The sequence below is a fragment of the Fukomys damarensis genome, unplaced genomic scaffold (assembly GCF_012274545.1).
Source record: "Fukomys damarensis isolate Sample0158 unplaced genomic scaffold, DMR_v1.0_HiC HiC_scaffold_1, whole genome shotgun sequence".
Classification (NCBI taxonomy): Eukaryota; Metazoa; Chordata; class Mammalia; order Rodentia; family Bathyergidae; genus Fukomys; species Fukomys damarensis.
This window is the reverse complement of record NW_022900913.1, coordinates 24,790,361-24,810,897: the sequence shown is the minus strand read 5'-3', so window position 1 is coordinate 24,810,897 and position 20,537 is coordinate 24,790,361. Positions and strand designations below refer to the sequence as shown.

Sequence of the window (20,537 nt, the reverse complement as noted above, 5' to 3'; positions counted from 1 at the left end):
TCTCAGTCATAGATCTAGACCTTAACAAGCGTTGCTATGTTGTCCTCAGAGTGTCATTAGCATGATTGACAATAACTTGGCTTCTGCCTTTGTTTTATCTTTTTTTTTTTTTTATCCAAAGCATAACCATATCCACTGGTCCATTCTTTCCTAGATTGTCAGTGGCATAATTCATCATACCCAGGCTCCTAAACTACTTAAAAGATTATTTCTGTTCTCTTATGCAACTGCTGCACAAAACAACACAGGTGAGTATTTTCTGGGTTTTGATTTGAGGATAGGCAGGACCTTTCCTATTTTTACCTACAACCATGCAACCAGGAGAAACCCCATCCATCAGTTGTTGAAGTCTTTCCCTCCTCTCTTTTCTAGCTCTTTCTTTTTTTTGAAGGGAAATGATTTATTTGGCTTACAGTTTGTAGTGTTCTAGCTCTTCTCTTTTGCTTAAATGATTCATTCAGATTTCATATTCTTTTTTTCCCTTGATCTTTTATTTAACTTACCTTTTAGGTTTGTTTGCTTGTTTTTTTGGTACCAGAGATCAAACTCAGGACCTTGTGCTTGCAAGGCAGGTGGTGGAACCACTGAGTTAAATCCCTGGCCAGTTGGCTTGTGTTTTGTTGTTTGTTTGTTTTTTTGAGATAGGGTTTCTCTGTGTAGCTCAGGCTGGCCTTTAGCTCACTATGTAGCCCAAGTTGGCCTGAAACTCATAGTGAGCCTTCCAGGAGGTGAGATTACAAGCTTACACTACCAGCTTGTTTACTTGCCTTTTGCTGTGGATTATTTGGCCAGTCCTTATAAAAAATAAAATCAATGTGATCAATGCATTATACTATGAATGTGAGACTACAGAGAAACAAAATTGAGTTCAAAATTATCGTATTTGTTCCTGGATTCTTTTTCTACTTAAATGTATTTGATTTTATTTTATGGCATTCTAGAGAATGTCACATTTGAGAAAGTTTTTAAGACTCAAAACATGCTTTATACAATTAAAAAATTTTTTAGAAAATTGGTTTGGTAAGAGAAAACTTAAAGTTTGAAATGTTTTCCATTTAGTTTGCTGAAAAAGAGAACAATATTTTAAGTAAGAAACCCTGACCATCTGAATTAGCCGTCAACAATGGCTAACATGGACTTGTTTTCACAGATATCTGTCCTCTTCCTCCTCCCATTCTTTCTTCTCAGTCTATTCACTTGCTCTACTCATTACTTTTTTTGGTTTTGTTTGTTTTGTTTTGTTTTGAGACAGGGTCTCCATATATAATTCAGGCTGGCCTTGAACTCACAGCAGTCCTCCTGACTCAGCCTCTGGAGGCTAGAGGCGTGGGCTACCGGCCGGTGTGCACCACCATGCCTAGTTCTGCCATTACCCTTAACATGATGGTGATGTTTAGTGATACTGAGTGTCCTGTCATTCAGTGGTAGGTTTGTTTAAAAGGATTCCATGTAAGCTTTCTGGACCGCAGAGTTGCTTTGTCACTACTCACTCAGAAAACATTTACTGCATGCTTACTGTGGGCCAGGCCCTGTGGAGATGGGGGACACAGGACCATATCCTTGCCCTCAAGGAGCATACAGTCAAACAGGAGGGGCAGCTGAGCGATGTGTCCTTTGATGGAAGTGCCCACCCGTGCTGAGGAAGGCGGGCTGAGCCTAAGCTGATAGTGAGGGTGGTGGGTGCATCTGGTTGATATGGGGAGCACTGAACTGTGGATATCTGACTACATGTTGCATTTGAGGAGATCCAGAGATTTAGATTTTAAAAGTACAGGTTTTGGCATCCCTCCACCCTGAGTGTACCTCCTTGCCCTCTGGCTTTGTAATCCTGGGGCCGAAACTTGACCCTTGGAGGCTTTTTTTTCTCATTTTATAAATAACTGTCTTAATGCTTTCCTTGGATTTTTGTGAAGATTGTATAAGTGTTCACTGGCACTTAGAGTATAGTCATTAAATGTAGAGTTATTGAAACTAAAACTGCATAATATTCAGGATGGATTATGTTCAGAGAATTATATTGATATAAATAAAATATACTTCACACTAACATTAGACTGAACATAAAATTTGCCCCTTAGTTGGGTAAGTTCATCTTTGTGAATAATGGGGTCTTTCTACTGTAGCTGTTAAGTACAAGCGCTGTGTAACTGTGTGCTGGCTTATAGCTTGTGGCAGTGTGGGAGTATATAAGTATGACTTCATTTCCCTCCTTCTCTTCCTCCTCCTCTTTTTGTTCTTATTTAGCAGCACTAGGAATTGAGTCCAGGGCCTTTGCACTGGGCTACATCCTCAGTTCTTTTTTATTGTTTTATTTTAGACAGGGTTTCCCTAAGTTACTGAATTGCCCAGACTAGGCTCAAACTTGTGATCCTCTTGTCTCAGACTCCCAGAGTACTGGGATTACAGGCTTGTGCTATCACACCTACCTTGATTACGATAATTTATATGAACATTTATTGGGCTTGCATTTGAAAAACCACATTCAAGGGGCCAGGGATTTAGCTCAGCGGTTCTGCCTTCTGCCTTGCAAGGGCAAGGTCCTGAGTTCAATTCCTGGTACCAAAAAAGGAAAAAAAAAAATCACATTCTGTTTTTAGGAATTCTACCTCTTATATCTCAATTTGTGGTGTAGACCCAGGACAGGACAATTTCTGGACTTGCCAACATATGTTGATTAGCTTGCCAGAATCTTTACCTTGATCAACCTAGGCTTTTTGTGCCAGAGGTCCAGGGTATATAGCATCTTTATTCTGTTTTATTCCATCCTTCTTCTGTCTTCTAACCTCCATCTTTTTGAGAAGTAAAAGTTGTAACTGATAGCTGCTCATTGGCCAGTTAGCTTTTTCATTGAATAAGGTTTTGTAGAGGTGAGTGTCTAAATAATCTTGATTATTCCCTGCCGTAATAATTTACAAATGTATTTTGGTTAAAAGGTCCTAAGTGTCTGTGACATGGAATTGTAAGGAAAGACTTGGTGTGTATTGCTAAGAAATAGCCAGATTTGTTGAATGGGAATATTATTATTACCTACATCCATAGGGAGATATTCCTTCCCCTGATTAGTGTTTTATGGATATTTCTGGGCTTGAATTCCAGTTTCAGCATTAGCTAGCTGCGTGACATGATCACATTATTCATCTTTTCTGTGCCACATCTGTAACATGGATGAAATAAAATTGCCTTTTACATTACCTGTCCTGCAGAGTTGTGAGGAATGAGCTAATAAAGTGTAATATGTATAGAACACTGCCTGGGCCATGGTAAGTGTGTATAGTTTGAGTATTCCTTGTCCAAAATGCTTAGGACCAGCAGCGTATTTATATATCCGTAATGAATAATCTTGGGAATGGGCCCAAGTCTAAACACAAACATTGTTTAATGTTTCACATATTTGCAGAGCCTGAAAATAACTTCATACAGTTTTATACCTGCATTTTAACTTTGTCCTATCACATGAGTCAGGTATGGAATTTTCCACTCCTGATATCACGGTGGCACTCAAAAAGTTTCAGATTTTGGAATATTTCCAATTTTATGAGTAAGGGTATTCAACCTATATAATCACTTATTATTTCTTCCCAGTCATCTTCACTTTGCTTTCATATACTGGGGGTTGAACCCAGGGAGGGCTGTGTGTCCCATGCTGACCTCAAACTTATGATTTTCCTGCTTCAACTTTCCGAGTAGCTGAAATTACAGGTGTGCACCACCGTGCCCAGCTTGGTACTTATTTTGTGATAATTTGATTTTATTAAAAAGAGTAGTTGGCATAGTTTTATGAAACACTTTGTAATTCCAAGAAGACTTGGCTTCTCAGATGTGCAGAGATAATTTATCCCTAGCAAGCAGTGATGGCCTTGGGGAAGATCATGGACACATGTGCTGCGCTGAAAGAGCAGTATCTCCAGGCATTTGTTCTTGCAGGAAGTGCTGGGCCTGGGTTAGGAACAGATGCATTGTCTCTGTGATGTGGCCTTCACTGTGGCTGTCTGATCTGTTTATGGCTCCAGTAGCCAAGTGTCCTACTGAGCAGCCTCTTACAGGCAGTGCATCTTCAAGTGAAAGGGTACACTCAAAAATCTGATGTGCTGTTCAAGTCAGTCTGTCATCATATGCACATATTGGGAGGGCTAAAAATATTTCGTTACTTTAACTTTTGTGCTAAGCCTGTCTGTTAGTGCTTCATGTGATCTTTTTGTTTTATTATTTATTTATTTATTTATTTATTTATTTTTCCTCTCATTGAGTTTATTGGTACATTTTAGGTATACAGTACAGTTACAATCATCATTGGGATCTTGTACCTTTACATGACAGGTCTCGGTTCTCATTTTTTTCCCTTGTCCCTGCCCTCCCTTTACTCCCTCCTCCCCTTCCCATTTATAGACACTTTATTTCCATTTTTTCATTTTTGCATATTTTTGTCTTTTCCTTATTACCTTTCAATCTTTTTGTTGTATATAAATTATTTTATGCTTAGAGAATGGAGCTTTTGCAAGGACTTGCAGAATGACTCCTTACATGTGCCACATATCAGTATATGGTATAATTTTGCTCCATACAGCAAAAGAACTTCATGCAGTACTATTGCAAGGAGTAGAACAAGAACAACTTCTACAATGCAAAAAAGATGGCCTCAGAGTTGATCAGAGTGGTTCATGTCTGTAATTCCAGCACTCTGGGATGCTGAGGGAGGAGGATTGAAAATTTGTTCCCTTTCTGAGCAATTTAGTGACTTCATTGGACACTGTGTCAAAATAAAAAATTTTGAAAATGAGGGGCAGGGATTTAGCTCAGTGGTTCCACCACCTGCCTCAGAAGTGTATAGTCCCGAGTTAAATCCCTGGTACCAAAAATAAATAAAGACTAGGATGTCACTGTGTGAAGGCCTGTGTTCAATCCCCAGGACTTCCAAACAAAAAAGAAAGCCCCAGTTAGAAATTTGGATTAATTACCAAAAACCTAGACCAGAATTAAGCAGTAAATTTATTCTGCTTGGATAAAAATGGGCTTAGTGAAAGAAATTGGAGCCCAAGGGTACACTTCCACATAGTTAAAATACTAGTTTTATGAAGAGATTTTATTGTCTTTCTAATTTTGTTGTGTTAGCCACTGATCCCAAGAACCATACAGTGATGTTTGACACACTTAAGGACTGGTGTTGGGAATTGGAGCGGACCAAAGGCAATGTGAAGTACAAAGCAGTGAGTGTCAATGAAGGCTACAGAATCTGTGAGAGGTAAGCTTTCAGTGCTGGCCACATTCCACACAACTCACCCATTTGAAGTGTGTGTGTTTTAATATATGGACGGTTGTGCAGTCATCATCGCAGTCAATTTTAGAACATTTTCATTATCTCCAAAAGAAACTCCATACCCATTAACAATCACTCTACATTTCTCTGAACATTTTCCTTCCTTTCCTAAGATGTAAGCAACCACGAGTTTGTCTCTGTAGGTTTGCCTGTTCTGGACATTTTTTATAAATGAAATCATATCATATATGTGATTTTTTTTTTTTTTTTTTTTTTGGTAGTGGGGATTAAACTTGGGACCTTGTGCTTGCAAGGCAGGTGGCAGAACCATTGAGCTAAATCCCCGGCCCTGTATGTGGTGTTTTACCATTGGCTTCTTATACATGGTATAATGTTTTTGTAGTTCGTCCATGCTGTGGCATATTATCAGAATTTCATCCTTTTTAATTGACAAATAATATTTCATAATGTAGATATATGCCACATTTTATTTATTCATTCATTAGTTGATGGACATTTGAATTGTTTTTCCCTTTTGTCTCTTCTCATAAGGCTACCACAGATATCTGTGTACAAGTTTTTGTGTGGATACATGTTTATATTTCTCTTCAGTATAGTGTACTTCAGGAGTTGAATTGTCAGAACATATAGTAATTACGTATTTGACTTTTTGAGGGAACTGCCAGATTGCTTTCCAGTTAGATTGTACTGTTTTACGTTCCCACAGCAGTGTACGAGATTCCTTTCTTCACATCAACACTATCCTTTTTCTTTTTCTCGTGGTGCTAGGGTTAGAACCCAGGGCCTCGTGCTTCTAGGCGGGCATTCTACCACTGAGCTAGGCCCCCAGCTTCTCAGTACTAGCTTTAAAAAAAAATTCTTTAAAGGTCTCTTGAAATACTCAAAAGTGAATTTATACTTTTTGTCTTTTTTTTTTTTTTTTTTTTTTTTTCTCACGTCCTATGCTTTGTTAACAACTCTTTTAGTCTCAGGACTTTTTTTTTTTTTTTTTTTTTTGGTACCAAGGCTCGAACTTGGGTCTTTGCACTTGGAAGGCAGGTGTGGCACCACTGAGCTAAATCCCCGGCCCTTCTCATGACTAATTTTAATGGTTATCAACACCTGCCATCATGTTAATCTGTATTAGGTAGTTTTTGTTGTTTTCTGAGGCAGAGTCTCACTGTGTAGTCCTGGTTGGCTTCAAACTTTCATTTGTCTTGCCTCGGCTTTAGGAGTGCCAGGACCATAGGCGTGCACGACTGCACCCAGCAGGGATATTCCTTCTCATGGTATCAAAACTCTTACTCAACAGTGAGTCCGGGGTTGCAAAAGAGGATTTATTTTTTGCATCTGTCCATAAGTCTTAGTCCACAAGATAGACAAAAATAGCACTGTTGCATTGCTGTATCTCTAACCTAACTGTAAAACTTAGAGGCATTTCTGAATTTATAGTTTATGTTTTCCTTTCCTTTTATTGAACACTTCATTTATTCATTTAACAAAAATTGTTGAGTCCCTGTTGGTGCTGAGTGTCCTAGCCACTAGATACACAGTAGTAAACAGCGCTCTAGGACCTCTGTATCCTGTATCTCCTGGAGCATTCTTTCTAGTGGGAGGAAGGCAATGGTAAAATGAAGAAATGAAAGTAAATTAGTGGATTAAAAAGTAAGTGCTAAGGAGCTGGAGGTACAGTTCAGTGATAGAATGTGTGCATTGTGTGCAAAGTCCTGGGTTCAATCCTTGGCTCCAAAACAAAAACAAAAATGGCAACTTTCAGTTGGGCTGGGGTAGCTCAGTGGTGGAGTGTTTGCGTAGCAGGCGTGAAGCCCTGGGTTCCATCCATCCCCAGCATCACACACACATACACTCAGCGCTGTGGAGAAAAAGTCGGGCACAGGTATGGAGTGCTGGAAATGATATAAGGTTGGATAGGAAGGCCTGAGGAGTAGATGATCTTTGAGCCAGGCCTTGAAGGAAGTGAAGGACTGAGTTGGTTTGGGGGGGAGCAGGGGAAAGAGAGAGTAGTAGGAGGAGAGGGGCCCATTGTATGCTTTTGGAAGAATTTATCCTTTCTGATTCTGAGAAATGAGGGGGAGTTTGAGCAGAGAGGCAGGGAGTGATCTGACCTACATTTTTAAAGGGTGACTGCATAATCTCTTTTTAGAAACTTGAATCTTGTCACTTTGGAACATACTTCCTAGCAAATTGCGAACGGTTTGATAAAGTGTTTTGTGGAGCTTTCCATTTTTTTTTTTTTTTTTTCAGGCATGATCTTGCTAGGTAGCTCTGGCTGGCCTCAAACTCGCTGTGATCCACCTGCCTCAGCTTCCTGATTCTGGGATTACTCTTGTGTATCACCATGCCCAGCCAGTTTTTATTTTTTTAATTTTTTAGTACTGGGGATCGAACTTGGATCCTTGTGCTTGCGAGGTAGGCAGTGGAACCACTGAGCTAAATCCCCAGCCCCAGCCAGTTTTTATTTTGTTTGTTTGTTTTTTTGGTTTTTTGAGACAGGGTTTCACTGTGTAGTTCGGACTGCTCTGGAAGTCACTGTGTAGCCCAGGCTGGTCTCGAACTTGCAGCGATCCTCCTGCCTCAGCCTCCCGAGTGCTGGGATTACAGGTGCACACCACCACACCCAGCCTTAGCCAGTTTTTATTTTGATCAACCCCAAACACACCCCACACAGCATGAGCTCCACTGAGAGCTTTATTGTCAGACCTGTGTTGCTCGCTCTTATTCCTAGGTGAAAAGCTTGAAAAGGGGAAAGCTAGCTCTTAGAGCTCACAGAGTCCTGCTCCTACGAGATGTAATGTGAGGTTGCTACTTTGTAGGGCATCTCTGTTCCCAGAATTGGTTTTTTGCTGATGGTGGTTTTTGTTGTTGTTGTTGTTGTTGTTGCTTCAGACAGGGTCTCATTATTTCGTCCAGGCTGTCTTTGAACTCATGATCCTCATGCTTCAGCCTTCCACATTGCTGGGGCTATAGGTGTATACCACTGTGCTAACACCCAGAATTATTCCTTTAAATCTAGCTTATGTTGATTTGGGGCACTTACGTAGGTGTCAGCATGTAAAAAATATAATGCGTGATACAAAATACAATGAATGTTTACATTTAAAAAATTTATTATAGTAGCAGACACATTGCCATCCTGGCTTTGAACACACTTATGCCGTCATTTTTACCACTTGCTGCAGCAGTTGTGGAAATTCTTTTTTGTGAATATCTCTAGTTGTTCTGTCATGACTGCCTGGATGCCCTGAATGTATTCAAAATGTTTACTTTTGTGGTCATCTTTTATTTTAGGGAAGAACCAGAAGTTGCATGGTGCCAAGTCAGGTGAATAAGATGGATGAGGACATGCTAAAATGTTTTTATGAGCCTGCCTTTCCAGTGGGTGGTACTTGGCAGTAGCATTCACCACATTGTTGATCATGCCTGGTAAAGACAGTTATCCAGATTCTGATACTCAGAATACGCCATCTAGCACACAGGAATAGCTGTGCTTTGTTTCTCCCCTGGACCCCTCCAGTAGCTCCCTGTGTGGTCTTTGCCGAGCGCTCTGGTCCCATAGCATCCCATCCTGAGTGAGCCTCTCTATCTGCCTCTGGTCAGGGACTTCCCCCTGGTCTTAGAACAATACGTGTGCCTCCTGCTTGTCTAACTGTCACATCCCTACACCCCTGACCCACCTGCCAAGAGATCTTTCAAAGCACCCTTTGCTTTGAACTGCACACTGGGGAGTTAATTCCACTGCACCATCAGATCTCAGCCCAGTGACGCTTTCTTAGGGAGTCCCAGACTAGGTCAGGTTTCCTCGTGGTATCTGTCATTGCACTACGCATCTGTTATAGCACTTGGTGTGATTGCAAGTTTATTTTTGACTCCTTTTGGTTCATGTTTACTTCTGCAACCTATAGCGCTATGAAGTCAAGGACTAGACACTCTGCTTTTGCTTCATTATATCCTCAGTACCAAGCACTGTGCTCCATTTCTGAGAGGGCTTCAGTAAATAGGGGAAACTTAATGAAAAGTAACTTAATGAAAGCCCCACTAGGGAAGTGGACTCCTGTCATTTTGGTTAAGAATGAGAAACTTAATGTCTGCTTCACCTTCCCTAAGGTCAGAACTGGCTCTTCTAATGCTGCAGGTCTGTTACTTCTCGGTTTTCATTCTGTTGCTTTTATTCTACCTCCCCATAGAGCCGTAAAGTGTGTAGACCTCTGGCATATGTATAACCAGAGGGACTTATGCGTTGGCGCTAGCCAACATAACCTTGCTCCAGAGTTCCTCACCCTACGATTGATTGTACCTGAGTGGATCATTGACTTCCCCACTACCAAAGTTGTCCTTCACTGAGAAAGGCTGTTTAACTAAATTACTCTTTCCATTGGGGGAAGACTGAGTGCTTGTCTCCATTGGCAATCTCAACAGAGTCTGCATGGACTCCACCTGAGTAGACTGGGCGGGGGGCGGGGGGAACCCTCCCTGGTGTGGTGCTCTTGTCTGCCGAGGGATGGCTTGCATTCACTAATACAGAAAAAATTAACTGGTTAACTAGCATTGTAAAATATTCAACATGAATTTTTTAGAACAGTGAGGCCCGCCTCAGCATTATAGCATGAGCCACTGAGGAAGGAGCTGAGAATCTAGCTTAGACAGCTCCATGGGTGACTTCTCAAAAGGGAGCAAAAGGAGGCCATGTGTAGGTCAGTCTAGTGGTCTCCTGGTGATCCTTTTAGAGCTTTCAGTGACACAAACAGTCCTCTGGGTGCACATGCCATAGGTTCGCCACCAGTGGTAGCGCTCGCCACAATTTTAATGGGTTTCGGAATCACCTGGAGGTCTTGTTAAACGTGTGTGATTCACAGGTGAGCCAAAGCCTGAGAGTGTGTGCCAGTCCACACCCAGGTGCTGTGTCTGCGTACTTTGAGTAGCAGGATCTTCTAGAACAGTAGGTTTCATCTTGACTTCATTCCTTGAGAGCTTTTAAGTCTCTGATTTAATAGTTCTAGGGTGGAACGTGGACATTGGTAGTTTTTAAATCTTCCACTGTGATTTTGATGGGCAACCTGAATTTGGGAACCACTAATCTGTGAAGAGGCTTTTACTTCAGTAACTACACCTGCAGAAAGGGTACCTTCTGCCCACCCATTCAAACAGACATATATGAGTACATCAAGCACTCCAGGACTTCAGAAGCTACATATGCTGACAGTTAGATGATTCGAGGTTATCTTAGCCTTGACCAGTGTTCCCAAATCTGATTTTAAATAATAATTATGTGGGAACATTGTTCTTTTAAAATTAACCTTTAAAGTTTAATGTAAAATTTCAAGCATGATAGAAGAGGATGTGATCGTTTCCTTTTACTTACTATGCAGACTCAACAATTACAGTTTGTATCTAATCCTGTTGTCTCTAATTCCTCCGCCTCCCTCTCTCCTGTGGATTGAAGCGAGGGGGGTGGTTATGTGGTATTGAAGCCAGGGCCTTTACAGTGAGCTACATCCCAGGATTTTTTTATTTTGAGAAAGGATTTCACTAAGTTGCACAGGCTTGCTGGAACTTGTGACCTTTCTGTCTCCCCCTCCCAAGCCACTGGGATTATAAGGGTATGCCACTGTGCCTGGCTCCCTTGGATTATTTTGAAATAAATGCCAGAGCTCATCATATTACATGCATATTAAGTGTATATCTCTAAGAATTAAGAACTATTTTTATGCCGGGCATGGTGGCGCACGCCTGTAATCCCAGCACTTGGGAGATTGAGGCAGGAGGATCGCTGCAAGTTCGAGACCAGCCTGGGCTACATAGTGAGTTCCAGGTCAGTCTCAACGACATAGTGAGACCCTGTCTCAAAAAACAAACAAAAAAAAGAACTCTTTTTATAAATGTAACATAAAACCATTATCACCCATTTCAGATTTCATGTTAATTAATATCCAGTTTAGGTTCAAATTTTCCTTGCTGTTCTTTGTTTGTTTGTTTTGTTTTTGCCATGCTGGGGATCAAACCCAGGAGAATCCTGTGTTACTAAGCCACATCTCCAGCTTTGATTATAAACTTTAAGTTTCCATTTCACCTTTTAAACCTGTTTTGTTGTTGTTGATCAAAATTCAATGAGATTGATATTTTGTGATTGATGGATAGGTTTCTTAAACTGCTTAATCTCACCCCATCTTTGTTTATAATTGCTAAAGAAATCAAGCTATTTGTCTAATAGTTTCTTACAGTTTGGATTTGGATGATCACATCCTTCTCATGATATTTAATATGCTTTTCCATCCCCTATGGATTGATTAAAGGCCTGATCACATTGGAGTTCTAATCTCTTTAACTAGGAATGTTTTATGACCTGATAGCACACTTATATCAGATATGCAGCATGCATATAAATCCATGATTACTTTCCACGGCAGTGTAAACACCATCAGCATCTCATTTCCTATGAGGCTTTATTTCAAGCTCCTGGAAGAAGGGTGTTAACAGCTCCATAGTGATAGAACTTAGGCATGTCTCTTATTAACAGAAATCTGCATCTACTGACTCGAAGAGACTCTGTCCCACATATCTTTGATCTCTGCAACACTGAAATCTAACTTTCTCATGTTCTTCTTAACGACATTGTTCTTTTTAGAAACAATATTTCTTCTGGAAAAATTTCAGTCATAATGCCTGGGTTTGGGCCTTAGCTCCATTAAATGATTATTAATTATGTGACTGGAAGCTCTTTGGCAGTGTTGTGTCTGTTTCTTTATCTGGAGAATGGAAATTGTCATAGTACAACCTGAAAGGTTTATTGGAGGGTGAAATGAGAGCAGTGTCTGACACGCAGGAGAGTTTAAGTGTTTTTGGTTTGTTTGTTTGTTCATTTGTTTTTGAGACAAGGTTTCACTGTGTAGCCCAGGCTGTCCTCAAATGCATGGCAATCCTCCTGCCTCAGCCTCCTGAGTGCTAGGATTACAGGCATGAGCCACCAAGCCCAGCTAACAAGTTAAGTGTTTGTTGTTGCCCAAAAATTTGATAAAATATTTGGGCAGCAATCAGCATAATTGCTGGTTTTCATATTAGTATAACTGAAAGCAACACAGATGCTTATATTGTTACTACGTGACAAGAAAGGTCACTCACAATTTTGGAATTCATGTTCTTTTAAATATTACATTTTTCAGGGGCTGGGGATTTAGCTCAGTGGTTCTGCCGCCTATCTCGCAAGCGCAAGGTCCTGGTACCAAAAAATAAAACAAAACAACAATAAATATTACATTTTCCATTCCCTCATTTTATACCTAAGGTTATACAGAATTAGAGGCAGGGCCAGAGTTTTATTTTATTTTTTTACTTTCTTCTGATACCAGGAATCTAACTCAGAGTCTTGCACTTGCCAGTCAGATGTAGCACTACTGAGCTACATCCCTGGCCCAGGGCCAAGACTTTACCTCAGATTCATGACCAACTTGGCCAGAGTGCTTTACACCACACAGAATGACAGCTCATAAGAGCTCTTTCTTCAGAGAAGCATCCTGCTTAGTTTCCCTGTATTCAATAAGGTTGAGCTTTCCTATTTTGTGAATGAAGCATAGTACTAAAATCTGATGACATCTCTGTCTTCTAGGTTGCCAGCATTCTTTGTCGTCCCTACCCCTCTTCTGGAGGAGGATGTGCTGCGCTTTCAGGGCCATGGCATACCAGTAAGTGCGTCCAGAAGCCTGAAGAGGCTTGGGTTGTTCATTGTCCACCCTAACAGAATGATCCTATTAAAGCCCTTGGCTGTGGTGTGCAAGAGCTTTGTCCTTCGTCCAAGAGTGATCCAAAAATATTATAGGGACTCCCTAGAGGAGTCTCTCTGGGGCATGAGGCTCTCTGGGACAGTTTTAAAGTTTTCACAAATGTACTCAAATTTAGCAGAGACATTGAAAAGTGCTAAGAGTATTACAGATATGTCTGCTGTTGAAAGTAAGCTAGTTTAATACCTAAAATCACTTTGAACCTGAACTGACTACTTTAAAGGTAGTAGGATTAGAATTCTTTTGGCCAACACTGTTAAACTTGGTATAGGCTTAGTTGTATTTTCTCCCAGAAACAACATGAAGTGCTTCTTGGTTTTCATAGAATCGAATGGGATGGGAGCCATATTTAATGTGTCACTGATCAAAGAAAGCAAGACTCTGGCAATCACTCCCATTTCTAATTGGTGGCTGGAAGTTTCCCAGCCTGCAGGGAATTTAGTAAGGAACAAGAATTATAAATAAATGCTGTGCTTTGCATGTGGCTGGTTCCCCAAAAGGTCAAGCTTGGGAAGCAAGAGTACGTGCCCAGAAGCCTGTGTAGACTGGACAGGAAATGAGCAAGGCCCTTGCAGTGAACTAGAGACCCTCTGCCCAGGCTGGCAGCCTCTTGTCAGCGCCCACTGACATCTGGGAATGCGGCCGTGTTGCCAGGTTTCCTGATTTTTCAGGAGAAGCCAGAGATAGATTTTTGTGTGAGATTTTCTAATCAGTAAATATATGTGAGTGATTTAGATGTTTAAAAAAAGTATCTTTGGGCCAGAGTTAAATCATTTCCCACCATTTTATAGCAGCAGTTAGCAAACTTTGCACTCTCAGGACTCTTGCCGCTCTTTTCCATCTTAAAAATTATTGATGTTCTCAGAGTTTTTTATTTCTGTGGGTTGTACCTATTGATATATCTCATATTAAGAAATCAAATTGAAAATTCTTAAAAAATTTAAATAACATTCATGTCAGCATAAATAACATATTTCTATAGTAAAATAACATAGTTTTACATTTTTGAAATAGAAAACAACTGGTTTCCTATATCTGATTCTTTTTTCTTTTTTTATAACGGGGATTGAACTCTTGTCCTTGTGCTTGCAAGGCAGGTGGTAGAACCACTGAGCTAAATCCCTGGCCCTATGTCTGATTCTTTTGTTCAGTTTGTTGTAGTGTCTTTGGGTTTGGTTGAAGTATGTGAAGAGAAAAATCCAGCTATGTATTTGGGAAAGAAAGGTATATTCTGTAGCCTTATTAATTGAGAATATTGTTCTTTCATGGCACATAAAAAATTGCTAAGTGATGGTTTCATAAAGGTTAGCTGCAGAAAGGAATCTGAAAACATAAGGAACTTCTTTCTCTTATAATTCACTGGTGTGGGCCGAGGATTTAGCTCAGACACAAGGTCCTGAGTTCAATCCCTGGTACAAAACAAAACAAAAACCCTCACTGCTGTAAGGCCAGGGATGTAGCTAAGTGGCACCACGCCTGCCTTGCAGACACAAAGTCCTATGTTCAATCCCCAATACCAAAAACAAGAACAACAAGAAATCAGTGGTGTATCTCTTTACTTTGAACATATTTTAAAATGTGCATGATTTTACTGGGCATGGTGGTCCCTCTTATTTTTTGTTTATTTTTGTTTTTAGACAGGATCTCGCAGTGTGGCCCAGGCTGGCCTTGAACTTGCAGTGATCCCCCTTCCCCAGCCTCCTGAGTGCTGAGATTACAGGATTGTATTCACCACACCTGGCTGGTGATCCACTCTTATAATCCCAGCTGCTGGGGAAGCTGAGGCAGGAGGGTTGCAGGTTCCAGACCAGTTTGAATAATTTATCGAGGTCCTGTCTCAAAGGGGTATAGTTCAGTACAAAGTCCTGGGTTTAATCCTCAGTATAGGGGTATGAGGAATGCATTGGCGACTTGAAAAATATGTTTAGATTATATAGATCTTCTGAATGTTAACATGTTTCAATATATAAGATCAAAAATCATATTAATATCTCATCAGAAGTCTTGAAATAGCTAAAGTATACATACTAGTTTTCCACACTTATATTTTTTGCTTGAAAGCTCAGTGTATTATCACTATCAGCAATTTATCAGTTGTTTTCTGTACTTTTTTTTTTTGGTTTTTTGAGACAGGGTCTCACTATGTAGTTGAGACTGACCTGGAACTCACTGTGTAGTGCAGGCTGGTCTCGAACTCACAAGCGATCCTCCTGCCTCAGCCTCCCAAGTGCTGGGATTATAGGCGTGCACCACCACGCCTGGCGTATCAGTTGTTTTCTCTGTAAAGTGATGGATTTACTCTTCTTCTTTTTTAGAATGAATGCCAGATACCAAAGTCTGAATATCAGAAGTTTGCCTGTCAATTATTCAGTTCCACAAAAAAGGCAACTAGTCAGTTATACTAGGATCTATTCTTGAGGCAAGCTTTGTACTTTGGTGCTTACTTCTGACACCACCTCACAGAATATTAGAGACATGTAATGGTCAAGATAATACAATTAATTGTGGGATTTTTTTTATTGTTTTATTTTTTTGGTACCAGGGGTCAAACTTGGGACCTTGTGCTTGTGAGGCAGGTGGTGGCACCACTGAGCTAAATCCTAGGCCCCAATTAATCATCTTTAACCTTTATTAAGGACACTCTCAAGTGAATCAGATTTTCTTCCTTCTGGTAGTGACGTAGCACAGTGATGACCAGAACAGTTGTGGCCTCACCTTGATTGGCTGTAAGTCACCAGCAGTTCTTACCCATCACTGCTTTTCCTCCACCACTGCAGATGTCAGTGAAGTGGAAAAGACAGACTGTTTGTCAGTATTACCGTGAAAGTAGTTGCAGCCTCCCAGACCACCTGAAAGGGTCTTGGGGCCTCCCAGGCAGTGTATACTACGCTTTGAAAGTCAGGGCTTTAGGGAAATGAAGATGAGGATCTCTGTCCTTCAGCCCTTCATACCGCAATCTGGGAAAGAGGCCTCGCCCTGCAGCAAGAAACAAGGTGCACTGTCCACACAGGTGGGCATGGGCTGATTCTCCATTGCCGTGGCCTTTGTGCTTAGGTACACTGCATTCTACCTAGGCCTTGGAGCTGAGAAGTAGAAAGTATTCTCGGAAGACCAGCGTCATTTTGATAGGAACTGTGGGAAGGTGATCTTACTTCATTCATCTGCCTTCCTTCTATGCTCTGAAAGTCGTTAGTGGAATTTGCATAAATGGACAGCTGAAAGAAATTACTCAGGTTGGGATTTACATATCTACCCAGGGAACAGAGCTCTTAATTTGTGTCTTAAGTTATGCTCTTAAGTTCTGTCACTGTTTTCTTGTTGCAGTGCTAGGGATCAAACCCAGGCCTCATGTTTGCTAAGCAAGCACTCTACCCCTGAGCTAGTACCCCGGCCCAGCTCACCGTGCATGCTTCGTCTCTACCCCCGCCAAACATGTACACAGTGTAAGATTTCCACTTGACTAAGATCATCAGAAAGGTCTTAGACAAATTTAAAACATCTGTATTAATGTTCATAATCCCAGCCCTCTGGGAAGCTAAGCAAGAGGATCACAGCCTGGACAACTTAGTGACTAGATGAGACTATCCCCAGATAATTATGAGGGCTAGGATGTAACACATCATGAAAGCCCTAGTGCCTAGTACTGAAGAAGAAAAAGGCAATTTATTTTATATTTGATGAAATTGTGTTTGTTTGTTTGTTTTGTTTGTAACAGAGTCTCATCATGTATTTCAAGCAGGCTTCGAACTCACTGTGTAGCCCAAGCTGGCCTCGAACCTGTGGCAGTCTTCCTGCCTCTGCCTCCTGAGTGTACCCCACACCTGGCAAAATTATACTATCTTAACCTAGATAACATAGATCTTTCAAATGTGCAAACATACTGCTATATAACCGCCTGTTTTGTGTTTTGTTTGAGGTAGGTTTTCTCGAGCCGGGCACTCCTGATATTTAGGACTGAAAAAGTCTTTGTTTTGGGGACCATTGCTGCCAGTAACATCCTTTAAGTTGTGGTAACAAAAACTATGTCTTAGTATTGCCACGTGTCCCCAAGGGGCAGAACGCAGGCAAACCTACTGTAGGCGCTTCCTGGTTAGCATAGGTCTCCTAAGACTCAAGCAGATTTAGAGGAAAAATGACAGCTAACTAGCATAAATGTGCCTAACCGCTCTTTGGCTCGTCCTTGCTCCTGTCTCTCATTCCTACCGAACCTTCTCCTATTTACACTTCATTCTCCACGCTTTTGTTGCTCTTGTTGCACAGATGAGAAAATTAAGCCAGATTTTAAGAAGTTTGTAAAAATACAAAACAATGCCAGTTTTGCGGATTGTTTTGGGTGTAGAAAATGTTATTTTTATCGGTGTGCAAGTGGTTCATTGTTTTAAAATGAGTTAATATTCTTAAAGATTCTCTGTTTTAATTTCTAGTGTTGCAAACATCAGTAACTATAACCCACGTAAACACGAGCTCTCGGGGGTCCTCATTAGTTTTTAACATCGTGAAGGGTGTTGAAAACGCTGATCTTTAAGATTATATATATATATTTTTCCCTACATTCTAGCATGTAAGCTCTCAGATCAGCAGTAGCAGTTAAAATTCACTTGAGCATAAGTGAGAAATACAAAATAAGCAAAGGAAAGTGAGAGCATAGGGGAGTAGTAAGACTGAAGAGCTAGTTTGGGCCTAGATTGTGAAGGGCCTGCACTCCATTCCTAAGTTTTTTCCTTGTGATACAATACAGATAGCCTCAAATTCACATAGTGTCACATAGCATATTCACACTGTCACGCAGCCATTAGCGTTATCTGTTTCCAGCCGGAGTGAGAAAGGCCGAGCTGTGGCAGTGTTCTGGATGTAGACAGTGTTTCCTGAGCCCCATGCTTTCTACTCTGCCTTTTCACCTCTGCTCTTCCTGTCTGCCTTTGCTTCTCCTCTGCAGTAAGGACTGCATAATTTCTCAGTTCAGGCAGATGGAGTTTAGTCTCTTTGTCCTTCTGCTGAGTATTCATCCTTTTTTGCTCTGGGGCTAACGAACATTGCTATAGGTTACTCAGACTATAGCAAACTGGATTTAACGGAATCCATGAAAACTGAATTGTTTCCTCAGCTCATCTGGGCCCTTGTCCTGCTCATTTAACCTCGTTGGTTTCTAACATCATTCTTCACTGTGAACATGTTTTCTTTTTTGAGACTGAGTCTTACTGTGTAGTTCAGACTGACCTTGAACTTACTGTGCAGCCCAGGCTGGCCTTGAACTCGGAGCAATTCTCCTGCCTCAGCCTGCTTGGTGCTAGGATTACAGCCCTGTGCCCTCACACCCTGCTTATAAAATCATTTCTTATTTGTGATCTTTCAACCACCTTTCTCATACTTCTGTGGGATCCAGGATTTAACAGAACTCTCTCAGCTTCCTTCTGGCCTCTTATTGTTTCTCTGTGTGTTCTTGCTTCCTTTGTGGTGAACCTGAACCTCTGCCTGTGTCTGGATTGCTTTGTCTGGAGCCTGCTTGCGTCAGCCTTCCCTCTTCCGTGGTTATGGTTCTGAGGTGTGTTCTCTCTAAACACATCCTTAGGACTTCCCTAACCTGGAGAAGCCATTTCTTAACAGTCAGATTACTGTCCTGTTCTCCTGCCCTACACTGCTAAACGTTTGTAAAAACCTATGCTTCTTTTCTCTACACATTTCTTCTTTTTCCTTTTTTGAGATGCCAAGGATCAGACCTGTGGCCTCACACTAAGCACATGCTGTGCTTCTGACTGCATCCCCAGCCCCTCTCGTGTTGCAGCAGGACTTCTGCTGCCCTACTCAGCAGACATTGCCCTGCTAAACTGTGGCAGCCCCAGTTCTCTGCAGGGTGTGACACAGTTATTTTATCTCACTTTTAAATCCCCGTGCTGGCTTTGGAAACACTAGTGTCTTGGTCTTCTTACTGCCTTCGTTTCCTTCTTACACTAATTTCTAGCCTCTAATTATAGATATTCCCCCTAAAATCTGTCTTTGACTCTATTGATACAGACACCTTAAAATGCGCCAAAAAATAAGTAATCTCCCCATTCAAAAATGCAATTGCTGGGCTGAGGATTGAGCTCAATGGTGCCATCTCCTGCCTTGCAAACGCAAAGTCCTGAATTCAATCACCAGTACCAAAAAAATGCAGTTGCTGGGAGTGGTGGCACATTCCCATAATCCCAGCATGTGGAGGCTGAGGCAGGATGATCGTGAGTTTGAGGCCAATTTGGGCTACCTAGTCAGTTCAAGGCCAGTCTGTGCTGTATGTATAACAGGATCTTGTCTCAAAAAAAATTTTAAGTGACTATTTATTGTCGGCTGTTAGGTAGTTTATACTAAGGACTCTGGGGCCCTTTCCCAAAGAGAAATTGATGTATTGAAACAGTAGCTAAAGACTTTTTGCTAAATTCTTGTGAGAATCCTTTCTCTGACCAGGAATTTTGCTTGTTTCGTTTTTTTGTTTGTTTGTTTTTGTTGTTGTTGTTTTAGTTTCCACAAATATATTAAAATTGACATGTTTAATCTTCTCTTTGATGAGCATCCATCCAGCTGTCTTTGTAAGGGTAAGCTGTATGCTCACTGATGCCACAAAGTCCTTAAAAGGTTCAAGATCATAAATTTTACATTGTTCAGGCTGACCTTGAAGTCGGGTTCAAGTCATTTTTCTCATTTTCCTTTTGGTGGTACTGTGGATTAAAGGTAAAGCCTTTGCACTGAGCTACATCTCCAGCCATTTTATTTGATTATTTTTTGTGTGATACTTAGGGTTGAACCCAGGGCATTTATACTGAGCCATGCCCAGCTGGGTTTCTATTTACTGTTTCAAATAAAGAATAGCAAGGAAGTTAGTTGCCCTTCATTGTCTCAGATGAGATGAGGCATTTCTGATTAGAAGTTATCATTTTACACATTTCCCACCTAGTATATAGGATATGATTGGATATCAGTAAGGGCCTAGCCAGGCATGGTGGTGCACACTTCTAATCCCAGCACTCAGAGGCTGAGGCAGGAGGATCACTGTGAGTTTGAGGCCAGCCTGGGCTACATAGTGAGTTCAAAGACAGCCTGAATGACATAGCAGGATCCTGTCTGAAAACCGACAAGCAACAAAAAGCAACAACAACAACCAAGAAAGGCCTATCATTTTTGTCCCAGGAGGGGAGATAAAATGGATGAAGAATCTTTAATTTCTTTGCCATCCAGTCATGGCTCAGAGTGTCCCCTTCCATATCCAGGTGAGCTGCACCACCTGGGGACATCCCTGCTTGAGCACTTGAAATAGTGCCACCTTTGTTAGAGGTTTCCACAAATTGCTTAGCCTGATGCAGACAAGGGAACAGGAGAACAGCAAAGGGCCCTTCTGCCTCAAATGAACCTTAAAGTTCCAGAGGGGAGTTGTTCTTTTTGGAAGCTCTGTGCTCTCTGTTCTCTCTCTCCTCTTTGGCTCATCTGTTCTGTTGTTTTGGGTTTTTTTGGTTTTTTTT

At 41.1% G+C, this 20,537-nt stretch overlaps 1 protein-coding gene and 1 non-coding gene across 5 annotated transcripts in view; one reads left to right on the top strand and one right to left on the bottom strand.

Annotated features, from left to right (window-relative positions):
- Mtmr12 (myotubularin related protein 12) overlaps positions 1 to 20,537 on the top strand; it is a 69,537-nt gene that overhangs the window by 28,714 nt on the left and 20,286 nt on the right. For all 4 annotated transcript variants that reach the window (XM_010605410.3, XM_010605412.3, XM_033758374.1 and 1 more), the window contains 3 exons: positions 155 to 248; positions 5,110 to 5,239; positions 12,876 to 12,951. In XM_010605410.3, coding sequence (XP_010603712.1) covers positions 155 to 248; positions 5,110 to 5,239; positions 12,876 to 12,951 — 300 coding nt within the window. The remainder of the gene's footprint in view (positions 1 to 154; positions 249 to 5,109; positions 5,240 to 12,875; positions 12,952 to 20,537) is intronic.
- On the bottom strand, positions 6,528 to 6,653 carry LOC117285532. The gene has a single exon (XR_004516602.1). It is a non-coding gene; the product is annotated as a small nucleolar RNA SNORA40 (small nucleolar RNA).